Source organism: Tachyglossus aculeatus, chromosome 10 (assembly GCF_015852505.1).
Source record: "Tachyglossus aculeatus isolate mTacAcu1 chromosome 10, mTacAcu1.pri, whole genome shotgun sequence".
Classification (NCBI taxonomy): domain Eukaryota; kingdom Metazoa; phylum Chordata; class Mammalia; order Monotremata; family Tachyglossidae; genus Tachyglossus; species Tachyglossus aculeatus.
This window is the reverse complement of record NC_052075.1, coordinates 27,655,033-27,667,754: the sequence shown is the minus strand read 5'-3', so window position 1 is coordinate 27,667,754 and position 12,722 is coordinate 27,655,033. Positions and strand designations below refer to the sequence as shown.

General features: G+C 44.2%; 1 protein-coding gene across 9 annotated transcripts in view; it reads right to left on the bottom strand.

Annotated features, from left to right (window-relative positions):
* APBB2 (amyloid beta precursor protein binding family B member 2) overlaps positions 1–12,722 on the bottom strand; it is a 125,621-nt gene that overhangs the window by 18,678 nt on the left and 94,221 nt on the right. For 5 of the 9 annotated variants that reach the window (XM_038752137.1, XM_038752136.1, XM_038752142.1 and 2 more), the window contains 3 exons: positions 10,154–10,159; positions 2,360–2,474; positions 939–1,026 (listed from right to left, as the gene is read on the bottom strand). In XM_038752137.1, the coding sequence (XP_038608065.1) occupies positions 939–1,026; positions 2,360–2,474; positions 10,154–10,159 (209 nt within the window). The remainder of the gene's footprint in view (positions 1–938; positions 1,027–2,359; positions 2,475–10,153; positions 10,160–12,722) is intronic. The other 4 variants (XM_038752139.1, XM_038752143.1, XM_038752140.1 and 1 more) reach the window with 1 other exon arrangement.

Sequence of the window (12,722 nt, the reverse complement as noted above, 5' to 3'; positions counted from 1 at the left end):
TCTCTGGATAGATCCGAAGTGATTTCTTTCATTCATTCAATCGTATTTATTGAGGGCTTACTGTGTGCAGAGCACTGTACTAAGTGCTTGGAAAGTACAATTCAGCAACAAAGAGACACAATCCCTGCCCAACGATGGGCTCACAGTCATGAAAGCACAAACACCACGCCTTCCATCTGGAGGCTTGGTGAACTGGACTGGGATGAGCAACATTCTGGCTTTAAGAAGACAAACGTAGAGGCAAGTTCCAGAGGATTTCGCTTGGAGTCTCATGCAGACAACTCGCTCCAAATGGAACAAGAATACCGTCATTTCTGCAACTGGGACAGTGCTTGACAGAAGAACAGGGGAACATAGTTATTGCAAGGCCTTTGTCAACTGGCTGTCAACTGGCCGTAACAAGGTGAGCCTCTGCCAAGAACGCTGTTTCAGGCAGATACACGGAAACGCCGTTAACCAGTCTTTTGTTAACATTTCAATTTTGACAATTTAGAATTGGTTGCTTACTAGAAATCGATTTTAAGCAGGGCAAATTGGTGACCACTGATAAGAATCAAATAACAGAGAAACATGAAGTAAAGTTGGGTGGCTTAAGCTTAATAAAATGAAAACAAAGCAAAAGGAACTTTTTACGGATTTTTCATCTTCCACAGCCGTCTCAAATTTCACCCAGTGTGGTAGAAGTCATGTACTATTTCCCCATGACTGTAAGCTCCTCATTGGTAGAGAACATGCCTACCAACTCTGGTAGGTTGTACTTTCCCCAGCACTTAGTACAGTGCTCTAAGTACAGTAAGCACTCAATAAATGCAACCGACTGATCGCTGACCCCTTACTTCCTATTGAAACAAATCATTGCCATATTAGTGTTTGAAAAACACAGTGTTTGCAGAACTGTAACTACCCTGTTGAAGGACAATTACAGAATTATGACCTACCTTGCAAAGGAATGTCAAGGTTCACATGGGTCTGTTCTTGAAATGAATTGCAAGCCAGGGATTTAGCATTCTTCCTTTCAGCCATAATCTGGATGGATAACATAGGGATAAGACCAGCATGATAACCATTTTCAACCAACCGCTTGATTCAGAAAACATGAGTTTAGAACAGTGCTTTGCACATAGTGAGCGCTTAACAAATACCGTCATCAGCATCATCATGAGTTTTTAAGGAGTTGAGAGGCTTAAGCAGAATGATACTCAGGCACTTAGATCAGTGCCTTTCAAATTCCAACTTTCATGGAATGAAAGTTACTTGACTATCAAATTCCAACTGGGCCACACTGTTTACTTGGAAAATTTCCCACAATCAGGAGGCAAAAAATGTGCTCTGGTGCCCTTTATTTTTTTATCTGCTCTGTATCCTCTAATTCTTTTCTGCATACTTCAGTTCCCCTCTCCCCAACTGGAAGCTCATTGTGCACATGGAAGGGGTCATATTGTATTCTCCCAAGCGCTTAGTACGGTGCTTTGCACACAGTAAGCGCTGTGAGCCCGTTGTTGGGTAGGGACCGTCTCTATATGTTGCCGACTTGTACTTCCCAAGCGCTTAGTGAAGTGCTCTGCACACAATAAGCGCTCAATAAACACGACAATGAATGAATAAATGCAACTGAATGAACGAATGAAACATCATGGGTAGCTCCATAATGCGGGAAGCAGTACGGCCTAGTGGATAGAGCCTAGGCCTGGGAGACGGAAAGACCCGGGTTCTACTCCCGGCTCCACCGCTTCTCTGCTGTGTGACCTGCAGCAAGTCACTTCACTTCTCTGTGCTTCAGTTACCTCATCTGTAAAACAGGCATTATGACTGTGAGCCCCAGGGACTCTGTTCAACCTGATTATCTTGGGCCTGGCATATAGCATGCGCTTAACAAATAACACATTAAAAAAAACAAGCCCAAAACTCAAGTCACTGTCCCGGTCAGTTTGGTATGTACAGCCCCTGTGAGGAATTGATATTAAATTAAATTGTGGGTCTTTCTTTGCAGGAGGGACAAGCATTTGGCCTCTCATCTTTTCCCCCACAATCATCATCATCATCAATCGTATTTATTGAGTGCTTACTATGTGCAGAGCACTGTACTAAGCGCTTGGGAAGTACAAATTGGCAACATCTAGAGACAGTCCCTACCCAACAGTGGGCTCACAGTCTAAAAGGGGGAGACAGAGAACAAAACCAAACATACTTACAAAATAAAATAAATAGGATAGATATGTACAAGTAAAATAAATAAATAAATAAATAGAGTAATAAATACGTACAAACATATATACACATATACAGGTGCTGTGGGGAAGGGAAGGAGGTAAGATGACCTCCCTAGACTCCTAGAGAGCCAGGAACACTGCCCACCTACCTTAGAGCAGATGGCATGGAGGTTGGTGGCGATGGCTTTAGCTGGGGTGTCACATCGAAACACATGACATTTCAAAATCCTTGTGTCTTTATCTCTTGCTACATAAGCAAAATCTCTGTGTGAACAAAATTTACCACTATATTAGAAAGGGGAGAACTTATCAAGCCAGCCCCACTTGGAAAAGAAAATTAGAAAGCACCTAAACCAGGTGTAGGCAAGGAGGCAGGCTGGAGGCCACTTAATAAGTTTAGAAAATATCTGCAGTCCACAGTACCTGTCTACAGAACAGCTGAGGCATTTCCAGGGTAAAGAATCCTTCACATGGTTTCCACACAAACATATGAATCAACCTGATCCAAGTATTTTCACATGCAATGCTGCTTTTTTACACATTTTTATGTTTGCTGAACCTGTTGAAGAGCTAGTTGTGGACTCTGAGCCATATTTTGCCCACCCCTGATCTAGAATGTGAGTTGTTAGTGAACACAGGAAACCAACCCTACAACAACTGATAAGGCCTACGTCCCCGGGGAATTCTTGATAAACCCTTATGATGATCATGATAGTGAACAAAATGCATGCCTTGGTCCGAAGACATATTTCAAACTAGCCATTGAGACACCAAAAGGATAGGCATAAGGATGGAATTCTTATGGTTTGATATTCAGTGTAATCAAAATATGACTCAACAACTTTCCCAACATGAATTTAAATGCCCCAACCGTTTTGAGTAAAGTGACAACTGAGAATTTCCCTTTTAGCCAGGAGTTCTTCCTGCTATAATTTAAGTCCATTATTTTTGCTCCGTCCTCAACGGACAGGAAGAACAAGTGGTCAGCTTGCTTTTCTTTACAAGCTCAATGGCAGTAATTATGTTACTCCCCAGTCTTCTCTTCTCTAGACTGTAAGCTCCTTGTCAGCAGGGAACGTCTCTACCGACTCTTGTGTTGTACCCTCCCAAGTGCAGAGTGCAGTATTCAGTACCCAGTAACCACTCAATAAGTAGCAATGATTGGTTTGATTGGTTCTACGGTTAAACCCCGATTTCTTTCATTTTTCCTAAAGCGATCTATTTCCTATTTCCCGAACACAGAATCTGAGCAGTGCAGAGTGAAGCAGTCGGATTAGTATTATCCTTTACTCTTCACTCTTTCCACTCTCACATTCAAGTCTTAATAAATCCTGTCAGTTTTTCCTCCTCGTTTCCCTTCTTAGCCACCGTTCCAGTCCATCCTAGCCTGCTTACTGGCTTCCCTCCCTCCAGCCTCTCCGTTCTTCAGTCTAGGCTACACTGTGCTGCCCAGATCGCTTTTCTAAAGCGTGATTCTCAGTCAGTGGTATTTATGGAGCATTTACCGCTAGCCCGGCACTGTACTAAGTGCCTGAGCATCATTCTGCTGAAGTCTCTCGACTCCTTAAAAACTCATGTTTTCTGAATCAAGCAGAAACTGCTGACCATTAGTTTTGAAGCAATCCATCAGCTCTCTCGCTATCTACTTTCGTCGCCCAGTGTACACCTCACTTCATACTCTTCGTTCCTCCAAAGCTCACTCTGTCTCATTCTCAACTCTCCCATCTCCAATCACTTGATCACCCCCTTCATTAAACCTGGAACTCCTTCTCTTCAAATCCACCAGATCACGGCTCAAAGTGCTTCTTGAAATCCAATCTCCTGCAGGAGGCCACCTCCAAATAGTTTTTCTTTTCTCTGGCTCCTAACTACCAACTTCCATCTTGGCACTTTTGCTCCACTTCCCCACTCATGAACATATGGACAAACACACTCTACTACAAAGCATATGAGAAGCAGCGTGGCTCAGTGGAAAGAGCCCGGGCTTTGGAGTCTGAGGTCATGGGTTCAAATCCCGGCTCCGCCACTTGTCAGCTGTGTGACTTTGGGCAAGTCCCTTAACTTCTCTGGGCCTCAGTTACCTCATCTGTAAAATGGGGATGAATGCTTCCAGGAGGAGATGATCCACAGTGTCAACATCAACCCAGAAATCTGGAGAATAAGGATGGAGTAGAGTCCTTTAGATTTGCCGAGGAGATCATTGGTGACTCTGAAGAGAGTGGGCTCAGGGATAGTGGCAAAAACTGTTTAGAAGAGGATCAAGGAGGGGACGAGGAGATGAAGTGAAGGCAGGAGGTGCAAACCCATATGAAGAGTTTGCCAGAAATGGTGGTAGGAGTTGGACAGTGCAGTAAGATTTCTTTAGGATATAAGAGATGTGGGCAGATTTGAAAGCAGAGGGGAAGGAGCCATCAGAGTAAGCCGCTGAAAATTAAGACCGTGAGCCCCACATGGGACACAGACTGCGTCCCACCTGATTGCCTCTATCTACCCCAGCATTTAGAACAGAAAGATGGCAGTAGGGCATGAGGGGGCTGATGACAGCTTGAGTCCCTTCAGTAATATTTATTGAATGTGTGCAGAACACTGTTCTGGGTTTTTGAGAGAGTACGGTAGAAGTCAAAGACACAATCCAGGCCCTGAAGGAGCTTAGAATCTAGTGGGGGAGACAGACAAAAGAATTTCAAATAGAAGGAAAAGGAGGATGGAATGATGGTTATATCGATGAGTGTATGCTTAATGGTAATAACAATAATAATAATAATAATAATAATAAATGGTATTTATTAAGTGCTATGTGCAAAGCACTGTTCTAAACACTGGGGAGGTTACAAGGTGATCAGGTTGTCCCATGGGGGGCTCACAGTTTTTAATCCCCGTTTTTCAGATGAGGTAACTGAGGCACAGAGAAGTGAAGTGACTTGCCCAAAGTCACACAGCTGACAGTTGGCGGAGCTGGGATTTAAACCCACGACCTCTGACTCCAAAGCCCGTGCTTTTTCCACTGAGCCACGCTGCTTCTAACCTGTCCACATGTTTTGTTTTGTTGTCTGTCTCCCCCTTCTAGACTGTGAGCCCGTTGCTGGGTAGGGACCGTCTCTATATGCTGCCAACTTGTACTTCCCAAGCGCTTAGTACAGTGCTCCGCACACAGTAAGCGCTCAATAAATACAACTGAATGAATGAATGCCGGGCAATGTACTATGCACTGGGGTTGATACAAGCAAATCGAGACGGACATAGTCCATGTCCCAGATGGGGCTCACAGTCCTAATTCCCATTTTACAGATGAGGTAATGAGGCCCAGAGAAGTGAAGTGACTTGCCCCAGGTCACACAAGCAGACAGGTGGTGGAGCTGGGATTAGAAACCACATCCTTCTGACTCCCGGGCCTGGGCTCTAGCCCCTAAGCCACGCTGATTCTCCTCATTCACGGGGTTTCGCCGCTCATATCACAGGATTACTGTTTTTTCTCAGTTTAATTTTGCAGCCCACAAGCAACCTCAGCTGAATAATCTCCACTTCATTCCATCAAGTAAACCTCTCTACCAAGTAATGCTGCCATTCCTCTAGACTGTAATCTTGTTTTGGGCATGGAATGGGTCTGCTAATTCTGTTATATTGTTCTCTCCCAAGTGCTTAGTGCAGTGCCCAATAAATACCATTGATTGATTGATTACATCTTCCTGCCCTATGGGAATTCTTATATTTTTTTTGTGCTTAAAGATGCTACCTTACTGTGCACGCCCAAAGCCTGCCCCTACTATTTACACTGTCTTGAGATCCTCTTTAAGATTCAGCACAAAAGAGCCAATCTTTTCTTAAGTGTAGTAGGCCGCTCGGATCTGTCTGCAGCAGTTGCCTCCCGGTTTTCTAGCTGAGCTGTAACATTTTCAGTCTTTGTTTTCCTGTATCCTTCTGCCCAATTTCAGATTACCATACAACAATTGTTTGGGTATCATAAAGCCATCCATTGTCCCCATAACCAACGCGTAAACTACAGCTACAGACTCCCACAGACCCTACCACACAGTTCACGCACAAAGGTTGTCCTTTGTTGTTTGCAGCTGTTTTCACTTTGGCCTCGACTATTCTTTCCAAGCATCTGCATCGAAAGAGCTGCTTATTTCTCAACTGCAGTGTGCTATTTGAGGCAACTGGATCTCTGTTTTCGGCTGAGGCAGTACTGTCTGAATCTCTGTTTTACTGTAACTTAACATTTCCTTTGACCATCTTACTTTCGGATTCTAGTTTCAGTTCACCATACAGCAGCTGTTTGGCTGTCCTATCTTCATCCATTCTCCTCATAAATCCACTCAAGTTAGCTGTGGGCATAGCTTCAGCTTGAGATGCACTCTAGGACTTCATTTTTTGCGATCTTGTCGCGCAAAGCATTCAAAATGACGCTAGTGGAATTGCACAAGGAGTTAGATATGTTCTTTGGGGGTCCAGAGCTCTCACAGAGGAAGCTGAATTGCAATACTGTCTGTAAACCCTTAGTCTGGTCTGAAGCCCATTGCCACACTGCCACAATATTCCATTTGCTGTCTCTTTTTCTCTCCTTCTTTTATGGCATTTGTTAAGTGCTTATCATGTGTCGAATACTGTTCTCAGCACTAGGGTAGGTGCAAATTAATTAGGTTAAACACTCCTTGTCCCACACGGGAATGAGAAAAAGCAGCATGGCCAGTGTGGATACAGCATGGGCCTGGGAATCAGAAGGACCTGGGTTCTAATCTCGGCTCCACCTTTACTAACATCACCACTGGCTGGACAGGGCAAGGCGGGATTTCTTTTTATGGTATCTGTTAAGTGCTTGAGAAGCAGCGTGGCTCAGTGGAAAGAGCCCGGGCTTTGGAATCGCAGGTCATGGGTTCAAATCCCAGATCCACCACTTATCAACTGTGTGACTTTGGGCAAGTCACTTCATTTCTCTGGGCCTCAGTTACCTCATCTGTAAAATGGGGATGAAGACTGTGACCCCCCGTGGGACAACCTGATCACCTTGTAACCTCCCCAGCGCTTAGAACAGTGCTTTGCACATAGTAAGCGCTTAATAAATGCCATCATTAATATTATTATTCTATTCTACACTATTCTAAATGCTGGGGTACACATTCGTTAATTGAGCTGAATCTAGTCTCTGTCCCACAAGAAGCTCACAGTCTAAGTTGGAGGGAGGACACGTACTTAAACCCCATTTTGCAGGTGAGGAGACTGTGGCACAGAGAAGGAAAGTGACTTGCCCAAGGTCACTCAGCAGGCAAGCTGAGAAGCAACTCAAAAGAGCACAGGCCTGGGATTCAGACTCTAGACTGTGAGCCCACTGTTGGGTAGGGACCGTCTCTCTATGTTGCCAACTTGTACTTCCCAAGCGCTTAGTACAGTGCTCTGCACACAGTAAGCGCTCAATAAATACGATTGAATGAATGAATTCAGAAAGACCTGGGTTCCAGTCCCAACTCCGCCACTTGTCCGCTTTGTGACCTTGGGCAAGTCCCTTAACTTCTCTGTGCCTCTGTTACCTCATCTGTAAAACTGGAGTTAATACTGGGACATGGCCTGGATTAGCGTGTATCCACCTGAGTACATAGTACACTGCCTGACACATTCATTCAATCGCATTTATCTGTGCGCTTACTGTGTGCAGAGCACTGTACTAAGCTCTTGCACTGTACTAAGTGCTTATAGTAGGTGCTTAACAAATACCTTAAAAAAAAAAGGTGGTAGAGCAGGGCTTAGGACCCAGGTGTTCTGGTTCCCTGGCCCACGCTTTATCCAATGGGTCACGCGGCTTCCCTCACAGGAATCGGGCTGGAGTCAATCAATCAATCAATCGTATTTACTGAGCGCTTACTGTGTGCAGAGCACTGTACTAAGCGCTTGGGAAGTACAAGTTGGTGGCTAGCCTCATGCCCAGCGATTGGGCACTGGGCATTGGGAAAGACTCCCTTTCCTCGGGTAAGAAGCTGATGGTGCCATTTTGCTCAGTGGGAATCTGAATCATTCCCTCAGATCACTTCGGCTGAAGTCCCATTTTTTGGCAAACGACTAACAGCAGGGAACATCAGCCGTAAACCAGTTGATAACAATTTTCCCGTTCCAAAGCATGAATGGAAATGCTTTGTGTAAAGACAGGCTTCAGGACCTGCTATCACTGGAGAGCTTATCATATTTGTTCACTATCACACTAATTAGTTTCCAGTCATTAGGTTGAATTAGTAGGTCCCTTTATGCAGTGCCTAGTAGAAAGCTGAAAATAGTAAGCTAAAATAAATAAAAATAAAAATAGAAAGCTAAAAATAGTAAAATAGTAATAGCCCAAAACAGCAACAAGTTGATAACAATTTTCCCATTCCAAAGCATGAATGGAAATGCTTCGTGTAAAGACAGGCTTCAGGACCTGCTATCACTGGAGAGCTTATCATATTTGTTCACTATCACACTAATTAGTTTCCAGTAATTAGGTTGAATTAGTAGGTCCCTTTAAGCAGTGTCTAATAGAAAGCTGAAAATAGTAAGCTAAAAATAAATAAAAACAAAAATAGAAAGCTAAAAATAGCAAAATAGTAATAGTTAAAAACAGTAACCAGTTGATAACAATTTTCCCGTTCCAAAGCATGAATGGAAATGCTTCGTGTAAAGACAGGCTTCAGGACCTGCTATCACTGGAGAGCTTATCATATTTGTTCACTATCACACTAATTAGTTTCCAGTAATTAGGTTGAATTAGTAGGTCCCTTTATGAAGTGCCTAGTAGAAAGCTGAAAATAGTAAGCTAAAATAAATAAAAATAAAAATAGAAAGCTAAAAATAGTAAAATAGTAATAGCCCAAAACAGCAACAAGTTGATAACAATTTTCCCGTTCCAAAGCATGAATGGAAATGCTTCGTGTAAAGACAGGCTTCAGGACCTGCTATCACTGGAGAGCTTATCATATTTGTTCACTATCACACTAATTAGTTTCCAGTAATTAGGTTGAATTAGTAGGTCCCTTTATGAAGTGCCTAGTAGAAAGCTGAAAATAGTAAGCTAAAATAAATAAAAATAAAAATAGAAAGCTAAAAATAGTAAAATAGTAATAGCCCAAAACAGCAACAAGTTGATAACAATTTTCCCGTTCCAAAGCATGAATGGAAATGCTTCGTGTAAAGACAGGCTTCAGGACCTGCTATCACTGGAGAGCTTATCATATTTGTTCACTATCACACTAATTAGTTTCCAGTAATTAGGTTGAATTAGTAGGTCCCTTTAAGCAGTGTCTAATAGAAAGCTGAAAATAGTAAGCTAAAAATAAATAAAAACAAAAATAGAAAGCTAAAAATAGCAAAATAGTAATAGTTAAAAACAGTAACCAGTTGATAACAATTTTCCCGTTCCAAAGCATGAATGGAAATGCTTCATGTAAAGACAGGCTTCAGGACCTGCTATCACTGGAGAGCTTATCATATTTGTTCACTATCACACTAATTAGTTTCCAGTAATTAGGTTGAATTAGTAGGTCCCTTTATGTAGTGCCTAATAGAAAGCTGAAAATAGTAAGCTAAAAATAAAAACAAAAATAGAAAGCTAAAGATAGTAAAATAGTAATAGCTAAAAACAGTTGATAACAATTTTCCCGTTCCAAAGCATGAATGGAAATGCTTCGTGTAAAGACAGGCTTCAGGACCTGCTATCACTGGAGAGTTTATCATATTTGTTCACTATCACACTAATTAGTTTCCAGTAATTAGGTTACATTAGCAGGTCCCTTTATGCAGTGCCTAATAGAAAGCTAAAAATAGTAAGTATACAGAACGAGGAGCCCAGGAACATTTTCCAACACTATTTTAGAATGGCTTGACGTAATTCCGACAAAGGTGGTAACAGCCGTATTATATGAACACTGCCCCCAGAAACCGCCCCCACTCGCGGAAAAGTTCAAGAAACGAAAGTCATTTACCTCTCTCTGAATCCAGGAAAGCATGAAGGAGTAGAGCAGAAACAGCATGTTAGAAAAGCATTCATGCAGACCAGAGGCCAGCAGTCCGGGAAACAGGCATAACACTGATTGCGAGCATTTAACATTGAATGTTTTTTTTTTCCAATGAGACACACCTACTGCATTATTCTCCTGCAATTTCCCACCTTCATCATCATCATCATCATCAGTCGTATTTATTGAGCGCTTACTATGTGCAGAGCACTGTACTAAGTGCTTGGGAAGTACAAATTGGCAACACATAGAGACAGTCCCTACCCAACATTGGGCACACAGTCTAAAAGGGGGAGACAGAGAACAAAACCAAACATACTAACAAAATAAAATAAATAGAATAGATATGTACAAGTAAAATAAATAGAGTAATAAATATGTACAAACATATATACATATATACAGGTGCTGTGGGGAAGGGAAGGAGGTAAGATGGGGGGATAGAGAGGGGGATGAGGGGGTCCCTACCCAACAATGGGCTCAGCAGCGTGGCTCAGTGGGAAGAGCACGGGCTTGGGAGTCAGAGATCACGGGTTCAAATCCCGTCTCTGCCAATCGTCAGCTGTGTGACTTTGGGCAAGTCACTTAACTCCTCTGTGCCTCAGTTACCTCATCTGTAAAATGGGGATTAAGACTGTGAGGCAACCTTGTAACCTCCCCAGCGTTTAGAACAGCGCTTTGCACATAGTAAATGCTTAATAAATGCCACCATCATTATTATTATTAAATATCCCTGAGAAATCATCTTGCGGAGTTGGAATGGAGAGAGATTTGCACGCAGGCCCCAGTTCAGGTCCACGAGTGGAGTGTTTAGTCAGTGCTGAGGTGGGGCCTGGTCAGAATGAGGGGTGGAGGACAGATATATCCTCATCCCAGTGGGCCCCAGATCAGGATGGATGTCTCTGACTATCCCTGATGGGATGGATGCTCCAGCTCTGGGAGGTGGGAGTTACCGACTCACTTCTGCGTCACCTTGACTTGCTCCTTTTATTCACCCCTCCCTCATCCCCATGGGTTCAAATCCCGGCTTCGCCAACTGTCAGCTGGGTGACTTTGGGCAAGTCACTTAACTTCTCTGTGCCTCAGTTACCTCATCTGGAAAATGGGGATTAAGACTGTGAAACCCCTGTGGGACAACCTGATAATAATAATAATAATAATGTTGGTATTTGTTAAGCGCTTACTGTGTGCAAAGCACTGTTCTAAGCGCTGGGGAGGTTACAAGGTGATCAGGTTGTCCCACAGGGGGCTCACAGTTTGAATCCCCACTTTACAGATGAGGCAACTGAGCCACAGAGAAGTTAAGTGACTTGCCCAAAGTCACACAGCTGACAGTTGGCGGAGCTGGGATTTGGAACCGTGACCTCTGACTCCAAAGCCCGTACTCTTTCCACTGCTGAGCCACGCTGCTTCTCCAATAATAATAATCAACCACAGTCCATGAATGGTATTTATTGAGTGCTACCTGTGGGTGGAGCACAGTAATAAGAATAATAATGTTGGTATTTGCTAAGCGCTTACTATGTGCCAAGCACTGTTCCAAGCACTGGCATAGTTACAAGGTTAGTAGGTTGTCCCACTTGAGGCTCACAGTCTTCATCCCCATTTTACAGATGAGGTAACTGAGGCCCAGAGAAGTGAAGTGACTTGTCCAAAGTCACACAGCTGACAAGTGGTGAGGCTGGGATTAGAACCCACGACCTCTGACTCCCAAGCCCGGGCTCTTTCCACTGAGCCACGCTGCTTCTCCGAATGTTCTTCTTCTGCTGCTTCTCAGTACTAAACACTTGATTCCCCATTTCCTCTCTGAAGCCTGCATCCTGCGCTCCTTCCTCTCTCTCTCTCCTCGCATCTTCAGTCTCTGCCTGGATGACACGAAGGCGATGGGGGCCACGCTCCCGAGCTGAACTAGTCACACTGCCAAGCAGAGCCCGGGATCTCAGCCCCCACGGGCTGGGGGCCGGGAGAAGAGTGGGGAATTTCAGCTTTCCTGGGATGTGGGAGAATAGTATCAGCGGACAGTTCCGGACTTGGGATGAGGGTGGGACCGAAGGTGGGCACTTGCCCCACCAAGGGACCTCGGGCTGTTGTTGCCGCGGTGAATTTGGAGGAGGGCTGGCCCGTGTCTGGGACGGGAGCGTGTGGAGCAGATGGGATGCTGCGGAGCTGTCATCCCCTTCTCCCCAGATATTTGGGTCCTGGTTCCAGCCCTCCTCACCCACTTCTCCCCTGTTCCACGTGCTCAGGAGAGGAGCGGCAGGTGGAACTCGGTCTGACCCTTCTCACGTGCTCCCTCTCCTTCCGGCATTCCAGCACTCAGCCTCGGATGTGCCAATGCCAGAGTGTGTCTGTTATATTGTACTCTCCCAAACACTTAGTACAGTGCTCTGCACACAGTACGTGTTCAATACGAACAATGAACTCATTCCTTAAGGAATGAGGGGGGTTGGCCAAGAAGCTGGACTGCCATGGCAAACACTGGGTGGGTGGGACAGTAGCTGGCAAAAGTCAGGATCGGGAATCACTCACTGATATT